The 24,523-nt window shown below is 44.3% G+C and overlaps 1 protein-coding gene across 1 annotated transcript in view; it reads right to left on the bottom strand.

Moving 5' to 3' along the window:
- CD79B (CD79b molecule) overlaps positions 1-22,528 on the bottom strand; it is a 45,950-nt gene extending 23,422 nt beyond the window's left edge. Inside the window, exon 1 of the mRNA XM_030221193.1 lies at positions 22,423-22,528. Within this exon, the coding sequence (XP_030077053.1) occupies positions 22,423-22,486 (64 nt within the window). The 5' untranslated portion in view covers positions 22,487-22,528. The remainder of the gene's footprint in view (positions 1-22,422) is intronic.
- Positions 22,529-24,523: the final 1,995 nt, after the last annotated feature.

Genomic DNA, 24,523 nt, shown 5'->3' with positions numbered 1-24,523 from the left:
ACAGGTACTTATTTGTACCTGGGGCAATGGAGGGTTAAGTGACTTGCCCAGAGTCACAAGGAGCTGCCTGTGCCTGAAGTGGGAATTGAACTCAGTTCCTCAGGACCATAGTCCACCACCCTAACCACTAGGCCACTCCTCCTAATTTATAAAGTACGCACCAAATTCACTTAGAGCAAGGCATGGTTGGGCTTCTCTTCTGTGTATGTTAGGGAACTGTTGGATTGATGAGAATTTGGAGGTATAGGTATGAATGGGAGTAGTTAGATGTGCTGGCAGTACAAATGAGGGTGTGATACTGGGATAAGAGACAGGTGATAAAGTTTTGGAAGAAGTTGAGACATGTTATGTTACACAAGACTTCTATTCCGCAAATGCCTAAACAGTTCTATGTGGATTACAATATTCAAGAAAGAACTGGATAAAACAACAATCCAGGAGTTACAATACAGTTTTTAAGTAGTACATATTTGTTTAAATAACAAAGTTTTTAAATAGTCTTTCTAAATACCAAATGCACAAATCAGAAAAGGCAGTGAGCTCTAAACTGAAACTATTCGGTAATTAAGTGAAGAGTCAAATGTTTTCTGCAATTTAAACTGCCTTACTGGTGGAAAGCGTAACAGGGTCATCATGAAGAAATGTAATGCAATCACATAGGTAAGACGGAGCATCGCCATTCATGGTGTTAAAAAGAATGGTGCAAAGCTTAAATTGTATCCTGCCTCCAAAGGGAGCCAATGCAGCTCCATAAAAAATGGGACAACCAAATTAAAGGTATGAGCTGAGTATCTCAGCTGTGCCACTGAACTCTGTGAGTTGCACCTGTTTAACCAAAGTTTTCGAACATCTGACATACTGTAGATGACGTTACAATAATCTATCCTACATAGAATTAAGGTCTGAACTAACAGCTGGAACTTCTCCGGTAGAGACATGGTGTGAATGATTTGGAGGACTGAAGAGACATGAGTGGCACTGAAAAGTGATAGTGTACTATGGAGCGGTATGAGAGAGGAAGGGGATGGGTCTCTGAAGAGGCTGGGTGAAGGTGGAATGAGATGAGGAAAGAGGAGATGAGGTATAGGGTAAGAGATAGAAGAATGGCCTGGAGATAAGGGAAAGAAGGAGAGACGGGGATGGATTTGGGGATGGTGAGGGCATGAGAGGCAGTGGAGGGTAGATGAGGGTTGAGACGGTGAGTACAAAGGATAGAAATAGGGGACTAGGGAGTAAGTGAAAGATAGACGGAGGTCAGGAGACTGAGGAAGGACAAAGACAAAAGGATTGCTTGAGGTTAAAGTGAAACAAGAACGATCAGTGCCAAACATATAAAGAAAAGGAAGAAGAGAAGACAAAAGGAGAGGGAAGAAACAGAAGGACATAGTAACAAAGTAAATGACAGCAGATAAAGACCTGAACGGTCCATCCGGTATGCCCAACAAGATTAACGCATTTTACATGATATGCGATACTTTATATGTATACCCGAGTTTGATTTGTTCTTGCCATTCTCAGGGCACAGACCATAGAAGTCTCTTGTACTAAAAGTTCCGAAAATTCTGGAATCCTAAAGAGTTACAAGATTCCGGAATCCCAATTAGAAGCAACATTCCTTGTAGAACCCCAAACAGTAACATAGTAAATGACGGCAGATAAAGACCTGTAGGGTCCATCCAGTCTGCCCAACAAGATTAATGCATTTTACATGATTTGCGATACTTTATATGTATACCCGAGTTTGATTTGTTCTTGCCATTCTCAGGGCACAGACCATAGAATTCTCTTGTACTAAAAGTTCCGAAAATTCTGGAATCCTAAAGAGTTACAAGATTCCGGAATCCCAATTAGAAGCAACATTCCATGTAGAACCCCAAACAGTAACATAGTAAATGATGGCAAATAAAGACCTGTAGGGTCCATCCAGTCTGCTCAACAAGATTAACGCATTTTACATCATATGCGATACTTTATATGTATACCCGAGTTTGACTTGTTCTTGCCATTCTCAGGGCACAGACCGTAGAAGTCTGCCCAGCACTCTTCTTGTACTAAATGTTATGAACCTAACGTCGAAGACCCTTAAAGTTTACACTCCAGTCCATCCATATCTATTCAGTCACGATCAGGGTTTAGACCGTAGAAGTCTGTCCAGCACTGGTTTAGCTTCCCAATTTCCGGCGTTGCCACCCAATCTCCGCTAAGATTCCATGGATCCATTCCTTCTAAACAGGATTCCTTTGTGTTTATCCCACGCATGTTTGAATTCCATGATATTTTTCATCTCCACCACCTCCCTGTGAGAGGGCATTCCACGTACAGTGGGGGAAATAATCCCTTGCTGATTTTGTAAGTTTGCCCACTGACAAAGACATGAGCAGCCCATAATTGAAGGGTAGGTTATTGGTAACAGTGAGAGATAGCACATCACAAATTAAATCCGGAAAATCACATTGTGGAAAGTATATGAATTTATTTGCATTCTGCAGAGGGAAATAAGTATTTAATCCCTCTGGCAAACAAGACCTAATACTTGGTGGCAAAACCCTTGTTGGCAAGCACAGCGGTCAGACGTCTTCTGTAGTTGATGATGAGGTTTGCACACATGTCAGGAGGAATTTTGGTCCACTCCTCTTTGCAGATCATCTCTAAATCATTAAGAGTTCTGGGCTGTCGCTTGGCAACTCGCAGCTTCAGCTCCCTCCATAAGTTTTCAATGGGATTAAGGTCTGGTGACTGGCTAGGCCACTCCATGACCCTAATGTGCTTCTTCCTGAGCCACTCCTTTGTTGCCTTGGCTGTATGTTTTGGTTCATTGTCGTGCTGGAAGACCCAGCCACGACCCATTTTTAAGGCCCTGGCGTAGGGAAGGAGGTTGTCACTCAGAATTGTACGGTACATGGCCCCATCCATTCTCCCATTGATGCGGTGAAGTAGTCCTGTGCCCTTAGCAGAGAAACACCCCCAAAACATAACATTTCCACCTCCATGCTTGACAGTGGGGACGGTGTTCTTTGGGTCATAGGCAGCATTTCTCTTCATCCAAACACGGCGAGTTGAGTTCATGCCAAAGAGCTCAATTTTTGTCTCATCTGACCACAGCACCTTCTCCCAATCACTCTCGGCATCATCCAGGTGTTCACTGGCAAACTTCAGACGGGCCGTCACATGTGCCTTCCGGAGCAGGGGGACCTTGCGGGCACTGCAGGATTGCAATCCGTTATGTCGTAATGTGTTACCAATGGTTTTCGTGGTGACAGTGGTCCCAGCTGCCTTGAGATCATTGACAAGTTCCCCCCTTGTAGTTGTAGGCTGATTTCTAACCTTCCTCATGATCAAGGATACCCCACGAGGTGAGATTTTGCGTGGAGCCCCAGATCTTTGTCGATTGACAGTCATTTTGTACTTCTTCCATTTTCTTACTATGGCACCAACAGTTGTCTCCTTCTCGCCCAGCGTCTTACTGATGGTTTTGTAGCCCATTCCAGCCTTGTGCAGGTGTATGATCTTGTCCCTGACATCCTTAGACAGCTCCTTGCTCTTGGCCATTTTGTAGAGGTTAGAGTCTGACTGATTCACTGAGTCTGTGGACAGGTGTCTTTCATACAGGTGACCATTGCCGACAGCTGTCTGTCATGCAGGTAACGAGTTGATTTGGAGCATCTACCTGGTCTGTAGGGGCCAGATCTCTTACTGGTTGGTGGGGGATCAAATACTTATTTCCCTCTGCAGAATGCAAATAAATTCATATACTTTCCACAATGTGATTTTCCGGATTTAATTTGTGATGTGCTATCTCTCACTGTTACCAATAACCTACCCTTCAATTATGGGCTGCTCATGTCTTTGTCAGTGGGCAAACTTACAAAATCAGCAAGGGATCAAATACTTATTTCCCCCACTGTATATACCACCCTTTCCTTGAAAAAATACTTCCTGACATTATTCCTGAATCTGCCCCCTTTCAACCTAAATTCATGCCCTTTAGTTTTACCACCTTCCCATCTCCATAAAAGGGTACATAAGTAATGCCACACTGGGAAAAGACCAAGGGTCCATCAAGCCCAGCATCCTGTCTATGACAGCGGCTAATCCAGGCCAAGGGCACCTGGCAAGCTTCCCAAACGTACAAACATTCTATACATGTTATTCCTGGAATTGTGGATTTTTCCCAAGTCCATTTAGTAGTGGTTTATGGACTTGTTCTTTAGGAAACCGTCTAACCCCTTTTTAAACTCTGCCAAGCTAACTGCCTTCACCATGTTCTCCGGCAATGAATTCCGGAGTGGAGGAGTGGCTTAGTGGTTAGAGTGGTGGACTTTGGTCCTGGGGAACTGGGTTCGATTCCCACTGCAGGCACAGGCAGCTCCTTGTGACTCTGGGCAAGTCACTTTAACCCTCCATTGCCCCAGATACAAATAAGTACCTAAGCTGCATTGAGCCTGCTATGCATTGGGTGAAGAAAAAGTTTCTCCGATTTGTTTTCAATTTACTACACTGTAGTTTCATCGCATGCCCCCTAGTCCTAGTATTTTTGAAAGCGTAAACAGACACTTCACATCCACCTGTGCTTGCGAATTAATACCTTTCAAATATTTGAATATCTGTATCATGTCACTCCTGTTTCTCCTTTCCTCCAAGGTATACATGTTTAGTCGGCAAGTCTCTCCTTGTACAGTTTGCAGCGCAACTCCCATACCATTTTTGCAGTGTTTCTTTGCACCGCTTTCAGTTTTTTTACATCTTTAGCAAGATATGGCCCCCAAAACTGAATACAGTACTCCAAGTGGGGCCTCACCAACGACTTGTAGAGGGGCATCAACACCTCCTTTCTTCTGCTGGTTATGCTCCTCTCTATGCAGCCTAGCATCCTTCTGGACACGACCGTCACCTTGTCACATTGTTTCTTCACCTTCATATTCTCTGACACCAACACCCCAAGGTCTCTCTCCTTGAAGACGGCAGGAGTGAAAGAATGGTTTTAACTTAACGAGTACACATTCACTAAGCCCTCAGGCGACTACTGGGTGATACTGGTCAACAACGTGATAACACCGGATTGCACCTGCCTGCAGCTAAGTGTTTACCTAATAAGAACGATACTTATTTAAATGGACTTTATGATACAGGTGGTAAGGGAGGGCAGAAGTGCAATGATGTCTAAATAAGACATATTACCATTCCAGTAGACTCGCCTGAGTAATACGTATGTCACTGAGCACTTCTAATATTATTCAAACATGATGTGTTTGGGGTGGGGCTCACAGCATTATAAAAAATAAAAAAAATAGAGATAAGTGAGAAATGTACAACGGTTTCTATGTGATTTATAGGGATATACTTTGAAATCAGGCTGTAGCGATACCCCAGTGTTATTTCATTAAATTTTAACTGCCAGACCCTCGACCATTCTTCTAACTTTTGGAGAGCCCTTCTCATTGTTTCTACTCCCTCCAGGGTATTCACTCTATTTGCTATCTTCGTGTCATCTGCAAAAAGGCAAACCTTGCCTTCCAACCCTTCAGGAATATCTCTCTCAAATATATTAAACAGAATAGGCCCCAGCACCAACCCCTGAGGAACTCCACTGCTCACCTTCCTTTCTTCTGAGCGGATTCCATTTATCACCACCCTCTGTCACCTGTCGGTCAACCAGTTTCCTATCCATTTCACCACTTTTGGTCCTAAGTTCAGCCCTTTCAGCTTATTCACAAGTCTTCTGTGGGGGATTGTATCAAAGGCTTTGCTGAAATCCAAGTAGATTACATCTAGTGCATGTCATGTCTTGTCACCTCTCTTTACATCTTTAGCTATTTTTTCTTCCACTTGCACTTTTGCTAGCTGTATTTCCCTCTTCGCTTCTTTGAGTTTAAGCAAATAATCTTTTCCATGATCCTCTACTTGCGTTCTTTTGTACTTCTTGAACAAAGCCTTTTTTGCTCTTATTTTTCAGCTACTTGTTTGGAGAACCAACACCCGCCCACCCCTAGGACAACTCTTCATTTATAGTCAGTTATTGTAATTAGGGAAACAAGCAAGGAGTGCTCTTACAGAGTTTTAAATACATTTCATTACCATCTAAGAAGGAAACACAAAATAAATCAGACAATATACTATATAAATTAAGACACTTTTATATTAGGCTAATATCCTTAATACTGTAGCAAGCAGGGCCGGTCTTAAGGCGAGGCGACCGAGGCAGCCGCATAGGGCCTCGCGCTCAGGTGGGCCCTGCGTGGCGCGCCTGAGGTCACCCCCACTGCCCGAGCTCCAGTCCTCCCTCCCTCCTAACGGTGCGCGATGGCGGCGTGGTGGGGGCGGTCCCGCTCCTCCCACCCTGTCCTGCCTTTAAAAAAACAACTTCGAAGCGCCGGAGTGACAGGCAGTGCCTTGCGTCTGCCCTGCTACTAAAAATCTCTTCGACGTCGTTGGGCCTTCCCACATTGAGTCCCGCCCTCCTCTGAGGTAACTTCCAATTACCGCGAGGGCGGGCGGGACTCAATGTGGGAAGGCCCAACGACGTCGAAGAGATTTTTAGTAGCAGGGCAGACGCGAGGCGCTGCCTGTCCGGCGCTTCAAAATTGTTTTTTTAAAGGCAGTGAGGGTGGTGGGTGGCAGGAGAACGGAGCTGGTAGGTGGGTCGGGGGGGGGGGGGGACTCAGATGGGAGAAGGGTGGGGGAAGGGTGGGGTGGGGAGGGGGTTCTCAAATGGGAAGGAGACTGAGGTGGGGAGGGGGTTCACGGATGGGAGAAGAGGGTGGGGAGGGGGGTTCTTGGATGGTTGAAGGGGACGGGTGGAGAGAGGACTGGGGGTCTTGGATGGGAGACGGGGATTGGGGAGGGGGTTCTCGGATGACCTGAGGAAGGATGTTTTGGCCTCTGAAAGCTAAATCTATTAGTCCAATAAAATTGTATTATTTTATGTTCTATATTTGTTTTATTTCTATTTGTTAATTTGTAAAGTGGTGATTGGTATTTGTTAGTTTTTGTTCAAATTTACATCTGCTGTCTTTATATTTTGCACAGTACTAGGGGACATTTTCTGTTTCTGTGGTGTTGCATTGTATGCAGAGTCTGGCATCTTGGGGGTTCAGTTTAATTTTTGTCTAAATAGAAAGTTTAAATATTACTACTTATTCTATAGTGGATTAGGGTGTATCTGTGTTTGTGAAAAAGACATGGCTTTCAGTCGGTCAAGACAATGGCCGTCTCGGTGAGTAGGGGTGGTGGAGCAAAGCTGGAGGTTGAAGGAGGATGTTAGAGTGAGGAACTGAGAAGCGTGAGGGTCGGACTGGTCATCAACGTGTATGTTAAAACAGAGAGAAAGCAGCAGAATCAGAGACTGGAATGGATAGAAAAACAAAGTCACCAGACAACAAAGGTAGAAAAAATCATTTTCTTTTCATTTTAGTGTTTGAAATATGTCCAATCTGAGAACTTACATCTGCTGTCTTATTTTGCACTGGGTATACTGGAGCTGTAACAGCTTACAGAAATTATTTCTGATGAAAAAAATCACGTTATTTTTTTCTCCTATATAATATTTTATTCTCCTAGTATAATATTTTCAATGATGTCTGTTTATATGCATATATCCACTAAGTACTCACTGTTTCTGAATTAAACATTCAATCTTATCAATAACTTTTATTTATTGAGTCATTAATTGTAAACCCTCTTCCAATGTAATATAACCCAAAGTACCCCAAGAATTCCAAACAGCCCTCCCCCTTCTATCACACACATGCACATGCACTGCCGATGTTTACATTATTAATTAGACTACCATACATTTCTTTGGGATACCCTATACACAACTAAACATCAATTGAGCTCAATTATCATCTTACGGGATTCCCCCGTTAGCGTATACTTCAAATGAGTCTCAAACATTTGAAAACAAGCATGGAAAACAAGCATGAGGATGTTATAATGCCGTTATATTGCTCCATGGTGCGACCGCACCTGGAGTATTGTGTTCCGTTCTGGTCGCCTTATCTCAAAAAAGATATAAAGGAATTGGAGAAGGTGCAGAGAAGGGCGACGAAAATGATAAAAGGGATGGGACGACTACCTTATGAGGAGAGGTTAAGACGGCTAGGACACTTTAGCCTGGAGAAAAGGCGGCTGAGGGGTGATATGATAGAGGTCTACAAAATAATGAGTGGGGTAGAGCGGACAGATGTGAAGCGTTTGTTTACGCTTTCTAACAATAATAGAACTAGGGGACACAAGATGAAATTAGAATGTGGTAGGTTTAAAACAAATTGGAGAAAGTTTTTCTTTACTCAGCGTGTGGTTAGACTCTGGAACTCATTGCCAGAGAAGGTAGTGACGGCAGCTGGCCTTGCTGAGTTTAAAGGGGGTCTGGACAGATTCCTGAAGGAAAAGTCCATTGATCGTTATTAAATTTTGGGGTTTTGCCAGGTTCTTGGGGCCTGGATTGGCCGCTGTCGGAGACAGAGTGCTGGGCTTGATGGACCTTTGGTCTTTTCCCAGCGTGGCAGTGCTTATGTACTTATGTATTTATATAAACGTTCATAAAGGGCTCTTGTCCCAAATCCAAATCCAAGTTTGGTAGCCTCATAAATCCAACATAAGTTGTTTATATTGACTAGTCAAACCAATAGACCATAGCATGTGCTGAGCGTCATTCCAGATTGGGTCTTGGCTACTGGAGGCACCACTGATGCGTCCTCCTCCAATCGATCACAACAGTTCCTAGTGCCCTATGCGAGACCGCATTTCATTTCTAACTTCCTCAGGAGAACCACGTTATGTTACACAACCTGAAAACACAAAAGCATCACATCCCAATATCTCAAACTCTATCTTTCCTCACCATTTGTAGTTGTTTATAGGGTATCCCAAAGAAATGTATGGTAATCTAATTAATAATGTAAACATCGGCAGTGCATGTGTGTGATAGAAGGGGAGGGCTGTTTGGAATTCTGGAGGTACTTTGGGTTATATTACATTGGAAAGGGGTTTACAATTAATGATTCAATAAATAAAAGTTATTGATAAGATTGAATATGGAGTAATTGTACTCTGGTTCAAAGTAAATTTCCCCACAGAGGTTAATGTCTGTTTATATGTGGGGTGTCTGTTTGTATAAGGGGTGTGGCTAATGTGGGTGTGGCTATCATAGGGGTGGGGCCATATGTTGTGACCCCGCCCATAATGAGTACCGGCACCTTTTTTTCTACAAAAAAAGCACTGAGTAGGGTTAAATGGTCAGTATTCTCAATAGAGAAGGGTAGTTAGTGGGGTTCCCCAGGAGTCTGAGCTTTTGAACATATTTATAAATGATCTAGAGATGGGGGGTAACTAGTGAGGTGATTAAATTTGCTGATGACACAAAGTTATTCAAAGTAGTTAAATTGAGGGAGGATTGTGAAAAATTACAAGAAGACCTTACGAGACTGGGAGACTGAGCATCTAAATGGCAGATGACGTTTAATATGGGCAAGTGCAAAGTGATGCATGTGGGAAAGAGGAACCTGAATTATATCTACGTCATGCAAGGTTCCACGTTAAGAGTCACGGACCAAGAAAGGGATCTAGGTGTCGTCGTCGATGATACGTTGAAACTTTCTGCTCGGTGTGCTGCTGCGGCTAAGAAAGCAAATAGGTATTATTAGGAAAGGAATGGAAAACAAAAATGAGGATGGTATAATGCCTTTGTATCGCTCCATGGTGCGACAGCACCTCGAATATTGTGTTCAATTCTGGTCAAAAAAGATATAGTGCAATTAGAAAAGGTGCAGAGAAGGCCAACGAAAATGATAAAGGGGATGGGATGACTTCCCTATGAGGAAAGACTAAAGTGGCTAGGGCTCTTCAGCTTGGAGAAAAGGTGGCTCGGGGGAGATATGATAGAGGTCTATAAAATAATGAGTGGAGTGGAACGGGTAGATGTGAAGGGTCTGTTTACGCTTTCCAAAAATACTAGGACTAGGGGGCATGCAATGAAGCTACAATGTAGTAAATTTAAAACAAATCGGAGACAGTTTTTTTTCATTCAATGTGTAATTAAACTCTGGAATCTGTTTTCAGAGAATGTGGTAAAGACGGTTAGCTTGGCGGAGTTTAAAAAAATGTTTGGACGGCTTCCTAAAGGAAAAGTCCGTAGACCATTATTAAATGGACTTAGGGAAAATCCACTATTTCTGGGATAAGCAGTAAAACATGTTGTTTACTTTTTTAGGATCTTGCCAGGTATTTGTGACCTGGATTGGCCACTGTTGGAAATAGGATGCTGGGCTTGATGGACCTTTGGTCTTTCCCAGTATGGCAATACTTATGTTCTGATATAGGCTTCCTGTTTCTCTTATTTTTATTAACTTTCCTTGCGTAAAAATCGGTTGCCATATTTATAGCAGCCTTTAGCTTTGACCACTGATTTTCTACTTCTCCTACACCTTCCCATGCCAACAGCTCCTTCTTTGGGTATTCTCCCATTTTATCAAAATCAGTACGTCTGAAATCCAGTACTTTTTTGTGCGACCGCACTCCACCTTTGCCTTTATATCAAACCATATGGTGTGATGATCACTATTACATAGGTGTGCACCCACCCAGATATTGGAAACACTTCATTTGTGAGCACTAGATCCAGCATTGATCCTTCCCTCGTGGGTTCCATCACCATTTGTCTGACCAAGGCACATTGACAGGAGTCCACAATCTTCCTACTTCTTTCCGATTCTACAGAAGGGACGTTCCAATCCACATCAGACAAGCTGAAATCTCCCAACAGTAGTACCACCCCTTTCATACCAATCTTTTGAATATCTTCTATAAGATCCTTGTCTAGCTTCTCCGTTTGTGCTGGAGATCTGTAGATAACCCCCGTGTGGATACAGGTTCCGTCTTCTCTTTCCAGGATGATCCATAAAACTTCTTCCTTTCCCCAGGTTCCCCGCATTTCATCTGTTCTGATATTCTCTCACATACAGCTCCACTCCTTCACCTCACCTCTTCGGCCCTCTCTAGCCTTCTTAAAAAGATTATAGCCCAGTATGGTCACATTCCATTCATGGGAATCATTGAACCATGTCTCTGTAATAGCAACAATATCCAAGTTTTCTTCAAACATCAGGGCTTGCAAGTCTTGAACCTTTTTACTTAGACTACGAGCATTTGTGCTCATTGCTTTCCATGTGCTTAGTGAGTTTAGGTGGTTTTCTATGTTTAGATGACCTTTCCCTCTGCCATTATGTTTATTCTGGGGGTGACTTCTGAATTCCCTTTCTTCTTTTTGTTACCCCTGCCCTCTAGATTAAATGTCTAGAAACATACTGTCTGAATTTCTCCCCAATTATCCTTTTTCTCATCACAAAAAGATGTAGCCCATCATTACAGTACAGCCTGTTATTTTTCAGAAAGTGAAAGTGCCTTGGTGCTTTGTAGCTCTTACTACATGAGACGTGGGGTAAGGAATAATATATTGTAGAGGAATATATTCGAGTTATTCCCCAAGTTTTCCACGTCATCACTGTGACCCCTGACGCAGGTGCTAGTCACCGAAACACGGCCCGTGTCGGGTCTTTTTGTCAAGGCTCATTCATTAAAGAACTGTGTTCCATTTTTAAAGGCCCGTGGTGCTGTTTTTTTTGTAAAGCAGATTCTTGCCAGAAATATGTTTTTAGATATTTCTCTCTTGAAGATAATGAGTTTAGTACATACAGTAAGTGTTGTCATACTGGGAGAGACCGAAGGTCCATTGAACTGAGCATCCTGTTTCCAACAGCGGCCAATCCAGGCTAAAGTACCTGGCAAGATCCCAAAACAGTACAATACCTTTTATGCTGCTTATTCTAGAAATAAGCAGTGGATTTTCCCCGTTCATTTTAATAATGGCTTATGGACTTTTCTTATAGAAAGTCATCCAAACCTTTTTTTTTAACCCTGCTAAACTAGCTGCTTTTACCACATTCTCTGGCAACGAATCCCAGAGTTTAATTACACGTTGAGTGAAGAAATATTTTCTCTGATTAGCTGGCTAAATTTACTACTTTGTAGCTTCATTGCATGCCCCCTAGTCCTAGTATTTTTGGAAAGAGTAAATAGACGATTCACATCTAACTGTTCCACTCCATTCATTATTTTATAGACCTTTATTATATCTTTGCCTGAGCATAAGCAAGCATCCAGGGCCTTTAAATCAATCCCAATGGCCAACTCTTGTCCATGTAGAAATTTTCAGCCTTCCTACTCTGACCAATGGAGTGCTCTCCAGCTAGGGGTTCTCCCTCCCATATCCTCTGACCAATGAAAGAACTCTCCAACTGGTTGCTCTCCCTTCCATTTTCTCTAACCAATTGAAATGCTTTTCAGCTTGGAGTTCTCCCGCCCACATCCTCTGACCAATGGAAGCACTCTCCAGCTTGGGGTTCTCCCTTCCACATCCTTTGATCAATGGAAGAGCTCTCCAGTTGGTTGCTCTCCCGTCCACATCCTCTGACCAATGGAAGCGCTCTCCAGCTTGGGGTTCTCCCTCCCACATCCTCTGACCAATGGAAGTGCTCTCCAGCTTGGGGTTCTCCCTTCCACATCCATTGACCAATGGAAGAGCTCCCTAGCAGCAAAACATTCAAGTTATTTTGTTAAAAATATTTTCTGGTTGTGAACATAGCAAAAATGAGTTTTTTTGATCAGAGTTTTAATAAAATGTGAAAAGTTGTATTTCTCTTCACTCAAATGTTAATATAAACCAATATGTTTATAATGAAATCAGTTTTCTCATCAAATGCAAGGCAAACTCAGATTTCTTGCTAAAGGTCTTTCAGGAGACTGAGCTTCTACTTTCACGGAGAGGGTGGTGGATGCTTGGAATGCCCTCCCACGGGAGGTGGTGGAGATGAAAACGGTAACGGAATTCAAACATGCGTGGGATATGCATAAAGGAATCCTGTGCAGTAGGAATGGATCCTCAGAAGCTTAGCCAAAATTGGGTGGCGGAGCAGGTGGGGGAAGAGAGGTTGGTGGTTGGGAGGCGAGGATAGTGGAGGGCAGACTTATACGGTCTGTGCCAGAGCCAGTGATGGGAGGTGGGACTGGTGGTTGGGAGGCGGGAAATACTGCTGGGCAGACTTGTACGGTCTGTGCCCTGAAAAAGGCAGGTACAAATCAAGGTAAGGTATACACATATGAGTTTATCTTGTTGGGCAGACTGGATGGACCATGCAGGTCTTTTTCTGCCGTCATCTACTATGTTACTTCCTCTTTCCTGCAGCTGGGCAGGAAGTCCTGCTTCCTGAAGAGTTCCACTCTCTTAATTTTATGTTTTCACTGTCTCTCTTCAGAAATGACCTTTTTTAATAAGAAGATTCTTAAATGGCAAATAAGAGCATATATGTATGTGTTGTGTAGGCTTGCCAGCCTTGTGACTAAAAAGGAGGGCCTAGTTTCTGGAATAAATGCAAATTATTAGAAAATTATTTGTTAAAACATAAGGGAGCACTGGCATTTTTCTCTGATTCTTTTCTGTTTGTATTGTTTTACTGGATATTGCTGATGTACTTGGTAGTAGACTTGATATTAATAGGAAAATAGGCAACATATCTGTTAAATGAATAGATAAACAGAGTCCAGGAAGCAGCAGCAGACATATTTTTCCTATCCACATCCTGTCAGTACATAATATGAATGCTCGCTTAGCACCTGACCCAGCTAAACTCTGACAGACTGATCCAGTTCTGGTATTGACTCAATGCTCTTGAAGCTCCTGCTTTTTCTCCATATATTAGAACCACATGTCCACAGATGCAGAGAGACGAGAAGGACTGTGAACAAGTGATTGCATCACTGCTGTGTACCACGGAAAAAAGAGGATCCTTGGGCAAAAGTAGCAAGGAGAAGAGACCTCACGCTTCAGACCCTGTCACAGCCTCATTCATGTGCAAGCATAAACCCAATGGAGGAGTCTAATAGTCGGTGCAATGGCCTGAAAACCAGGGGAACTGGGTTCAGTTCCCACTGCTACTCTAGGCAAGTCGCTTAACCCTCCGTTGCCCCAGGTACAAAATAAGTACCTGTATATAATGTCTAAAGCACTTATAACTACAGAAAGGCAGAATATCAAAACCCATTCCCTTTCCCATCAGTTCACCCTGGACTACTGCCAAAGCATGAGGCAAATTCAGACATAGGCACCAACATCTTGAGATGATTTGGGGTGCCAGACATAATACAAACTACCCCTCTTTGGACAGCACCCATGGAGTTGGCTCCTATGTCCACAATGACAGGTTGTTAAGAATTCTAGACGTCAAACTCTGAGGAAGAAGAGAAGTAGGATTCAGTTTGATGGGTCAATATTCAATGCAATTTAACAGGCCAGAAACAGCTTCTGACTGGTTAAATTTTCAGTGGCAGTTAACTGCTTAGTGCCTCTGAAAATAATTGGTTAGCGCCAAACTTAAAACCAACTATTTTGGCTGGTTAAGTGTCGATACCCATCAATTAAGTAGCCAAGTTAACTGCATAAACAGGACCACGTGAAAGTCCGTCCTATCTTTAGGTGGTAACCCATAGCTGGCTAAGTGTTGACTATCGCACTTTACTGACTACATGTTAGCAGCTTCAGAAACGTTCATGGCGTTGAATTTCCAGGCTTAACACCAGTGGCAGTCGGCAAAAATGCTGATCACTTCAGGCTCATTATTGGGCCCTGAATTTCCTAGGCCACAGCTCCCTCATGGTCCCTTTTATAAAGCGGCAGTAAGCTCACCGAGGGCTTACCGCATGCCAAATTGGAGCTATTGCTGGCCCAATGCAAGTGCCATTTCCTGTGCTAGGGAAAATATCTCCCTATTTTTTTTTTTTTTTACCACAGCAGTTACCTGGCGATAATTTGTGGGAGTTCTCACAGCCACCTCAATGGGTGGCAGTAAGTGCTTCACCTACACATGGCCAAGCGATAAGTACAATCTTACCGCATGGCCATTTCTTTTTTCAGTCTTTTTACCTGCTGCGGTAAAAAGGGCCTCAGCGTGCGGCAAAGACATCCGCCACCGCTACCACAGGGCCTCTTTTACTGCAGCTTGGTAAAAGGACCCCTTAGTTCTGACATAGGTGCCACCTCCATAGGCGGTCGGTGGCCCAACTGTTTGGGGAGGCTAAAGTGGTTGGGGTTGGGGAGCGGAGCTTAAACCCATAATATTCTAAGCACAATCGCTCAACTGCAAAACACTATGCACAACTTTGTGCAAAAACACACTCAGAACCTTACTGTACCATAAATATTACACTGGGCAGAACCTAATACACCAATATACCACCCATATGGAAAATGCAGACCGTCAACAATATGAAACAAGGGATCATAATATCACAATTCTCAGGTACAGCCACAAAACACCCTAATTCATGTTTAATGTGGGATAAAATGCCATAAATAAGTAAATAAATATAAACTTTTAATGCTGAGCACCTGATTCTCAAAGTGGCCATATTCCAAACACAATAATGAAAATAAAATGATCTTTTCTACTTTGTTATCTGGTGACTTTGTTTTTCTGATCATGCTGGCTCAGTATCCGATTCTGCTGCTATCTGTCCTCTTAACTCCGTTTCCAGGGCTTCCTTTCCATTTATTTCTTTACTTTCCTCCTTTCTTCTTCATTTCTTGCCCTCCATCCATAAGTAAAAGCTGGGTCCTCCTCTGTGGAATTGACTGGAGGAGATATAATGTGGATCCAGCTTTTGCCTATTTTCTCCATCCAGCACCAGGCATCCCACCCAGCATCAGGCCGGCCTCCCTCCCTCTCCAGCATTCGGCCGGCCTCCCTCCCACCCAACCAGCATCAAGCACTAGGCACCCAGCACCAGGCATCCCTCCCTCCCTCTCTCCCTCCCACCCAGCACCAGGCAGACAGGCAGGCCTCCCTCCCACCCAGCATCAGGCATCCCACCTAGCACCCCTCCCACCCAGCATCAGGCAGGCCAGGCCAGGCACCCCTCCCTCCCACCCACCCAGCATCAGGCCTGCCTTCCTTCCTCCCTCCCACCCAGCAGCATCAGGCCTTCCTCCTTACCTCCCTCCCACCGAGCACCAGGTCGCACGCCCGCTGTCCAGTTCCCGCCCCCCTCCGAAATTTAAAACTTCATACCTGCTCAGGGTTAAGGGAAGGTGGCGTCGGCAGTGACACAGCACGTCAGCACCAGTGTAAAGCGTGCTCGCTCGGCGCGCCTTCAGCTTCCCTTCGTTGTGTCTCTCAAACGCTGGTCCCGCCCTGAAGGCGCACCGAGCGAGCACGCTTTTCACTGGTGCTGACGTGCTGTGTCGCTGCCGATGCCACCTTCCCTTAACCCCGAGCAGGTATGAAGTTTTAAATTTCGGATGGGGGGCGGGAGGCAGGCGGGGAAGGTCACAACTGGGCCAAGCCTCTTATACGGGGCGCCTATGGCCACCTCGATGAGGGGTCCTTTTACCAAGCGGCAGTAATCACAGTGCAAGCTTAGTGCTCACTAAAACAGAAGTACCACGGGGCTACTGCAGCATCCCGGTGGTAGTTCCCACCCCTACTTGCGCCGACGCAACAAAAATGTTTTTATTTTTGTATCAGCAGTGTATATCTGGCGGTAATTGGGCAGTGCTGCCTGGTTACCGCCAGATTAGCGTGGGAGCCCTTACCCTCAATGGGTGGTGATAAGTGCTCCCCCCCCCCCCCCCCCGAAATAACCACGTGGCAAGTGCTTCACTTGCCGCACGGCCATTTCTTTAAAAAAAAGAAAGACCTGCTTTTTACCCACTGCTGCAAAAGTGGGCCTCGGCGTGCATCAAAAACACGCTGCAGCTTCGTGAATGCGGTGGCTGTTTGAAGAAACTCTTTTGCTGTCATGGGAGGGATAATTTTGTGTTGCTTAATACTCTCAATTGATCTGAAAAGTTGAGTCTGAGCACCAACCTAACAGTGATTCCTGCTTTTCACCAATGCATCAAACCAGGATAAGAATATTTTGCAAGCTGTTACAAAAGTAATTTCTTACTACAGAAGACTGCAGTTAAAACAGTAGGGACAACCGGACGAGCCACTTAAATTGCAAGAGAAATTTCTTTCTTATCCCTGTCCAGAGAATTACAGTCCAAGAGACATCACATAAAAATGTGACTTTGTCCAGTCAAGAACATCTGCAGCTCAGTATGAACTGGCCTAGATCCAGGCTTAGAAAGCCAAAGAGTATGGCCCAATCGAAGCCTGAGCAGGTCTTCATCTATAATCTGACTATAAGTCCTGTCCATGTTCCAACTCTGCAGAGCAAGATCGTTTCATCATGAACGAACTGATATACACAGCAGTATTAAATAACCCATTATCTGTCAAGCTGTGTTACAGAGGAGAGGCTGATCAGCTCGTACGTTAACTGTCAGTTTCTATATCAGAGGGGGAATGTCCCCCGCAGAAATGCAAGCAGCCCACCCAGAGTTTTAAAATACCTTTCAAACGTGCTACTGCATGCAATCATCTGCCTTACATCTGCATTTCTGCACCATTGGAATGTACATAGCATGTATAAGACATGCATAACACACACTTCTGCAGGCCCTGAAAACATGGGATTTGCATGTTGCATGCAGGCAGCACGGATGTATTTCTGCAAGCTTTAATAAGAAAACAAGAAGTCAACCATCTACTAGATCCGATGTGTACATGGGCATAGTTTGACTGTTTCATTGGGGGAGGGGGGGGCAATGAATGGGGCGGGGCATATTAGCATATTCATTTGTGTATATATGTATGTGTGTGTATGTGTGTGTGTGTGTATGTATATACACACACACATACACATACATACACAAGTCACTTCACTGGCTTCCGATTGGGTACCGCATACAGTTCAAGCTTCTCCTACTAACCTACAAATGCACGCGATCTGCAGCCCCTCCTTACCTCTCTACCCTCATTTTTTTGTCTATTAGATTGTAAGCTCTTTGAGCAGGGACTGTCTTCTATGTTTGTACAGCGCTGCGTACGCCTTGTAGCGCTATAGAAATACTAAATAGTAGTAGTAATCTCCCCTTACGTTCCTACCCGTAACCTCCGCTCTCAAGACAAATCCCTCCTCTCAGTACCCTTCTCCACCACCGCCAACTCCAGGCTCAGCCCTTTCTGCCTCGCCTCACCCCATGCTTGGAATAAACTCCCTGAGCCCATACGCCAGGCCCCCTCCCTGCCCATCTTCAAATCCTTGCTCAAAGCCCACCTCTTCAATGTCGCCTTCGGCACCTAACCACTATACCTCTATTCAGGAAATCTAGACTGCCCCAACTTGACATTTCGTTCTTTAGATTGTAAGCTCCTTCGAGCAGGGACTTTGTTAAAATGTACAGCGCTGCGTAACCCTAGTAGCGCTCTAGAAATGTTAAGTAGTAGTAGTATATGTGTGTGTATGTATATGTGTGTGTGTGTGTATACACACAAATGAATATGCTAATATGGAGGAAGGAAAGAAGGGAGAAAGAGCTGGCTTACAGCACTCCCTCTTTCTCTCCCTCTCCAGTAGTATTTCGCCACCCCCTTTCCCATACCATGCCAGGGTAGACCTTAGAAATGCATAAGCTCTATATATAGATCCTTCAAGAAGTAGTGTGTTATGATTAAGGCTCTAAAACCCTTTCTGATATTTTGGTGCCACCTCAGTAAGGCCAACACACAATCTTTCCACTGCAAAACACTATACACAAACTTGTGCAAAAACCCACTCATAACCTTACCAAACCATAACAGCACTAATTCCAAGAACAGGACGAGCTACAACCTTATGCGTGGAAAGGCAGCGCTATAATTACACCGGGATGTAAAACACCAGTACACTACCTAATGAAAAAAAAGGGCTGCAAATACTACACACTAGCAGAATACTACACCTTGATCACACATGAAAAACACATGACAACAGATATGACACAAGGAACTAGAAATAAAAAAAAATATGAAGGTAAAATACTGAACTGGAAAGTTACCTCAAGAAGTCAAACTTGGCATGCAGCAATACTAGAGAAATTGAAACTTACATGCAAAATATCACAGATGCACATTTCCAAAAGCTGACATATTCCAGTTAATAAATTCTAAATAAAATACTTTTTTCTACCTTTGTTGTCTGATCATTTAGGTTTTCTATTCGCTTTGGTCCCAGTGTCTTCTTTCCATTTGATATTTTTTCACTAACCATGTCCACCATCCTCCTGTGTCCTTATGCGTCCTGTCTACCATCTGTAGCCCTGTCCCTATCCTTCCTCCAGTTTCAGCATCTGCCCTTAAATTCAGCAGTTTCCCCTCCATCAATATTCAGCATTTCTCCTCACTCCCCTCCCCTCAATCCATGTGCATCTACTTCCTGTCTTCCCTCCCCTCCATCCATGTCCAGCATTTCTCCTTTCCCTTCTCCTCCATCCACGTGTATCTCCTTCCTTTGTCTTTCCTTCCCTCCATCCTTGTCCAACATTTCTCCTCTCTTCCCTCCCCTCCCCTTCATCCATGTGCATCTCCTTCCTGTCTTCCCTCCCCTCCATCCATCTATGTCCAGCAACTCTCCTCTCTCCCCTGCCCTCCCCTCCATCCATCCATGTCCAGCAACTCTCCTCTCCCCTGCCCTCCCCTCCATCCATCCATGTCCAGCAACTCTTCATTCTCCTCTGCCCTCTCCTCCATCCATCCATATCCAGCAAATTTCCTCTCCCCTGCCTCCTCCATCCATCCATGTCCAGCAATTCTCCACTCTCCCCTGCCCATCCTGTTTCTTTCCATCCCTTTCCCCCTTCTATCCAGCATCTCCCCCCACCTTCGCAGCATCTCCCATCTCTCTCTCTCTCTCTCATTCCTTTCCATTGTGTTCTCTTCCCCCTTCCATTCAGCATCTCCCCCCTCTCTCTCTCCCCTTTGCAGGATCTTCCATCTCTCTCTCATTCCTTTCCATCCAGCATCTCCCCTTCATTCCTCCATCGAACATCTCTGCCTCACCCCTCCATCAATGTCCTCCCTCACTCCTCTTCCCTGCCTCACCTGTCCTGTCACTCACTCTCTACCCCCCACCCAAGCAAGGTTAGGGACATAGGCACCAAACTAGTAGCTACTCCTCCCGGCTGCTGCTATGGCAGCCAGGAGGAACTGCAAGCTTCTGTGCTTTACCCTGCCCTTTCCTGACTCTCTCTCTCACTCTCTCCATCACCCCCACAACCGACGCTGCTACAAAACAAAATAAAAACTTCCATGCTCTTCCCTTTCCTTCCCTGCCTCTCACTCGCTCACTCCCTCCCTCCCCCTCCCTGGCAAAGCATAAAGCAAACGTGCGCGGGGCCATGCTCCTGCTGTGCGTGCTGCTGCCGGCTTCCCTCTTTTCTCCGGAAACAGGAACTTATGAGGAGAGTGAGGGAGGCCAGCAGGAGCACGGCCCCGTGCACTTTTGCATTATGCTTTGCCAGGGAGGGGGAGGGAATGAGCGAGCGAGAGGCAGGGAAGGAAAGAGAAGAGCATGGAAGTTTGCGGCTCCTCCAGGCTGCCATAGCAGTGGCCGGGAGAAGAGAAGATAATGGTGGGTTAGTCCAAGGAGGTTTGGGTAGGAGCAGCTCGTTTTGGGGGGGCACTGCCCCCTTGCCCCCCCCCCCCCCGCCCCCTCCCCCCCAAACTACGCCCATGGATGTGGAGCAGAAAAGGAAGCAGACCTTTTGGAGAAAAAGTCTTTAATTGGTTGCTCAAAGCTCCCAGGAGTCAGACTCACAAACAAGTCCCTGAGATGGCCATGTTTCACCAGAAGTACAGCCTGCGTCACGAGCAATGTAAACGGCAGCACACTGAACAGAAAAACAAAATGATAAAACAATTCACTAAAATACATATAAAAGCTCATAGGGCCGGCCTCCCTCCCCCACCCCTTACCTTGCTTCTTTATTCCCCCGCCTTTCTTCTCCACTGTCAACGATGACCGCCTGGTCCCCGATCTGCTCAGTTAGAATCAACCAGACATTGTGCCTTTTATTTCACAGGCCCCTTCTCCTGGGATTCCCCGCCATTAGTTATCTGTGCCGAACTCTCATTCCAGAATTTCAAGATTGCACGAAAGACCTGGCTGTTTGGACAGGCTTTCAGCCCAGACAAGCGCTATGACCGGCGTATGCCTTCACCTTTCCAATACCCAACTTCCCTTAGTTCTACTTTTTACCTACCCTTTATTACTGATTCTGTGTCACCTCTTGGTTATATTCTTCCCATATGAAAACATAGTTTCTTTCCTATTTTGAAATTTTGTTTTAGTCTGTAAACCGCCTAGATCGCCAAGTTAGCCCAGACAGTATAGGCAGCCCATCAATTGATAAAGCACCAATGCTGAATGCAGCTAAAAAGAATTAAAATATCACTAAATCCAAGAGGTTGCAATTTAGTGATATTTGACTTCTTGGTGATGTTTGTAGCTTTACACCAGCTGGCTAAGCCATCTTCTGTTTTACTGGTTCCACCACGTTAGACCTTGATGTGTTTGTTGGTGTTATTTGCATTGTGATATTTATACATTATTTATTTATATAGATGTGTTTTTGGTACTGTTTACATATGTTGTATTAATGTTCATTGTTTTCTATGTATTTTATTGGATTGTTTATCGTTTTGTTTTTCTGTTCAGTGTGCTGCCGTTTACATTGCTCGTGACGCAGCCAGCACTTCTGGTGAAACGTGGCCATGTCAGGTACTTGTTTATGAGTCCTGGGAGTTTTGAACAACTAATTAAAGACTGTTTTTCTCCAAAAGCTCTGCTTTTCTGTTCCCTTTCTGCAACCTTTTAAAACACTGAGCTAAGTGACGCAAATGCACTTTTGCAGAGTTCAGTTTCATTGTTATCAAAAATACTAGCACCATCCCAAACCTAGGATCCTCTCCTTACATATTCTGCTTACATATTCTGCTAATTTCGACACCTTCTCAGGGGCTCTGTAAATCTGGGAGGTAAAAATTGACAGATATAAGAACTTGCCCAGGGGAAAAGGGAGATTTGCAGAGTTCAGTTTCATTGTTATCAAAAATACTAGCACCATCCCAAACCTAGGATCCTCTCCTTACATATTCTGCTTACATATTCTGCTAATTTCGACACCTTCTCAGGGGCTCTGTAAATCTGGGAGGTAAAAATTGACAGATATAAGAACTTGCCCAGGGGAAAAGGGAGATAAGCAGAGACAATGTATACCATTTACTGGTGTTATTGAAAAGATAGTCTAGAGAGAGAGAGGACTTCTAAGCAGAAAAGTAGTGCTAGACAGGTAAACACAGCGAAAACAAATACAGTAACCACTGAGCAACTGGGGAAAAAAAAAAGCAGAGATCATTGTTAAGGAGAGAGAGCAGGGCATAGGGGACAATAAACAGAGGTATGGTACTTTCTGAAGAGAGTGGGACAGAATGTGTGACGTGGACTCACCTGTAAGAAGGCCTAGAAGTGTGAGAGCTGTACAGAACACAGAGACCTCCACAAACCTGGGCATTTCCCCTCCAAAATGGTAGCCAGATGAGTCCTTGATGTTGCTTTGCTCTGCAGAGGGCACAGTGTGAGGGGGATTGTGTTTAAGGGATGTTATTCTCACTTCACAGCTGAGTAGAACCAGCTTTGCTATGCACGACGGCCCTTTCCTGTTCATGTAAAGTTAGGTTTGTGATAGGACCTGCCCCACATATGAAGAGGAGACCTGTGTGCTCTTGAAGGCTTATGTATGACAACCTCTGCAGCTAATTCTTCTCTTCAAAGAATAACACTTTCTTGACATTTTTCTACAAAACTAGAAAATGTACACAATTGATGTATTTAATATCTATTTAATAAAACTTATATACTTGTCCTAACAGCCACTCAAGGCAGTTCACAATAATATTCAAAAACCCAAATAATATAAGAACATCAGAGTTGCCCTACTGGGACAAACCGAGAGTCCATCTGGTCCAGTATCCCATTTCTAACAGTGGCCAGTCCAGGTTTCTGCAAAAACAAACTGTTACTTTTGCCTTTTCCCCCCCTCTATTGAGTTTTGTTTTTGTTCTTTTTGTTGTATTTATTTATTTATTTATTGCATTTGTATCCCACATTTTCCCACCTATTTGCAGGCTCAGTGTGGCTTATATAGCACCATGCTGGCAATTGCCAGTTCCGGTATGACAAGTACATAGTGATATTATGGTAGAGATCATGTGTGACAGACACATTATGGAATAGGAAAGGAGGACAAGAGTTATGTTATGTCCGTTTCGAGTGTTAGATTCATTGTGTTGCAGGGTTTAGGCATTTAAGTTGGATCGTTCGGATATGCCTTTTTGAACAGGTAAGTTTTCAGTGACTTCCGGAAGTTTTTTTAGGTCTTGCGTTGTTTTCACGGCGTTTGGTAGTGCGTTCCATAGTTGCGTGCTTATGTAGGAGAAGCTGGATGCATAGGTTGATTTGAATCTGATTCCTTTGCAGCTTGGAGATTTAAGTATATGCGTGTTGATAGACTTTTCATCCAGTAGCTTGTCCAAACGTTTTTAACCCAGATACACTAAACGCTGTTACCACATCCTTTGGCATTTCTTTTCTCTGTTTTCTCCTTCGGCAGTGTTCGTCACCTTCCCTAGCCTATATGTTAAGGTGGTGCTTGCATCCCTTGCAGGCCTGTGGCCTGGAGAATTTCACTCAATGCACATTGCAGTTGTCAGGAAGGCAATAGCTCAAATCACCTTCATTCCCAACTGTCTTGACCCTCCCAGGTCTACCCACCTCAGATACAATTAGCTGGGGAGAACCTTGGGTCATTTCTCGTGCAATATCTGGTGGTGCTGGAGGGGGGGGTAGCATAGGCTGAGTGGTGGAGTTACAGGTCATCACTACAATATTTATTTATTAGGATTTATTTACCACCTTTTTGAAGGAATTCACTGAAGACGGTATATAGTAAAAATATAAGTACATAAGTAATGCCACACTGGGAAAAGACCAAGGGTCCATCGAGCCCAGCATCCTGTCCATGACAGCGGCCAATCCAGGCCAAGGGCACCTGGCAAGCTTCCCAATGTACAAACATTCTATACATGTTGTTCCTGGAATTTTGGAGTTTTCCAAGTCCGTTTAGTAGCGGTTTATGGACTTGTCCTTTAGGAAACCGTCCAACCCCTTTTTAAACTCTGCTAAGCTAACCGCCTTCACCACTTTCTCCGGCAACGAATTCCAGAGTTTAATTACACGTTGGGTGAAGAAAAATTTTCTCCGATTTGTTTTAAATTTACTACATTGTAGTTTCATCGCATGCCCCCTAGTCCTACTATTTTTGGAAAGCGTGAACAGACGCTTCACATCCACCTGTTCCAGTCCACTCATTATTTTATATACCTCTATCATGTCTCCCCTCAGCCGTCTCTTCTCCAAGCTGAAAAGCCCTAGCCTCCTTAGTCTTTCTTCATAGGGAAGTCGTCCCATCCCCGCTATCATTTTAGTCGCCCTTCGCTGCACCTTTTCCAATTCCACTATATCTTTCTTGAGATGCGGCGACCAGAATTGA

This window comes from Microcaecilia unicolor, chromosome 12 (assembly GCF_901765095.1).
Source record: "Microcaecilia unicolor chromosome 12, aMicUni1.1, whole genome shotgun sequence".
Taxonomy (NCBI): Eukaryota; Metazoa; Chordata; class Amphibia; order Gymnophiona; family Siphonopidae; genus Microcaecilia; species Microcaecilia unicolor.
The sequence above is the reverse complement of the archived record's forward strand: the minus strand, read 5'-3'. Positions and strand labels throughout refer to the sequence as shown.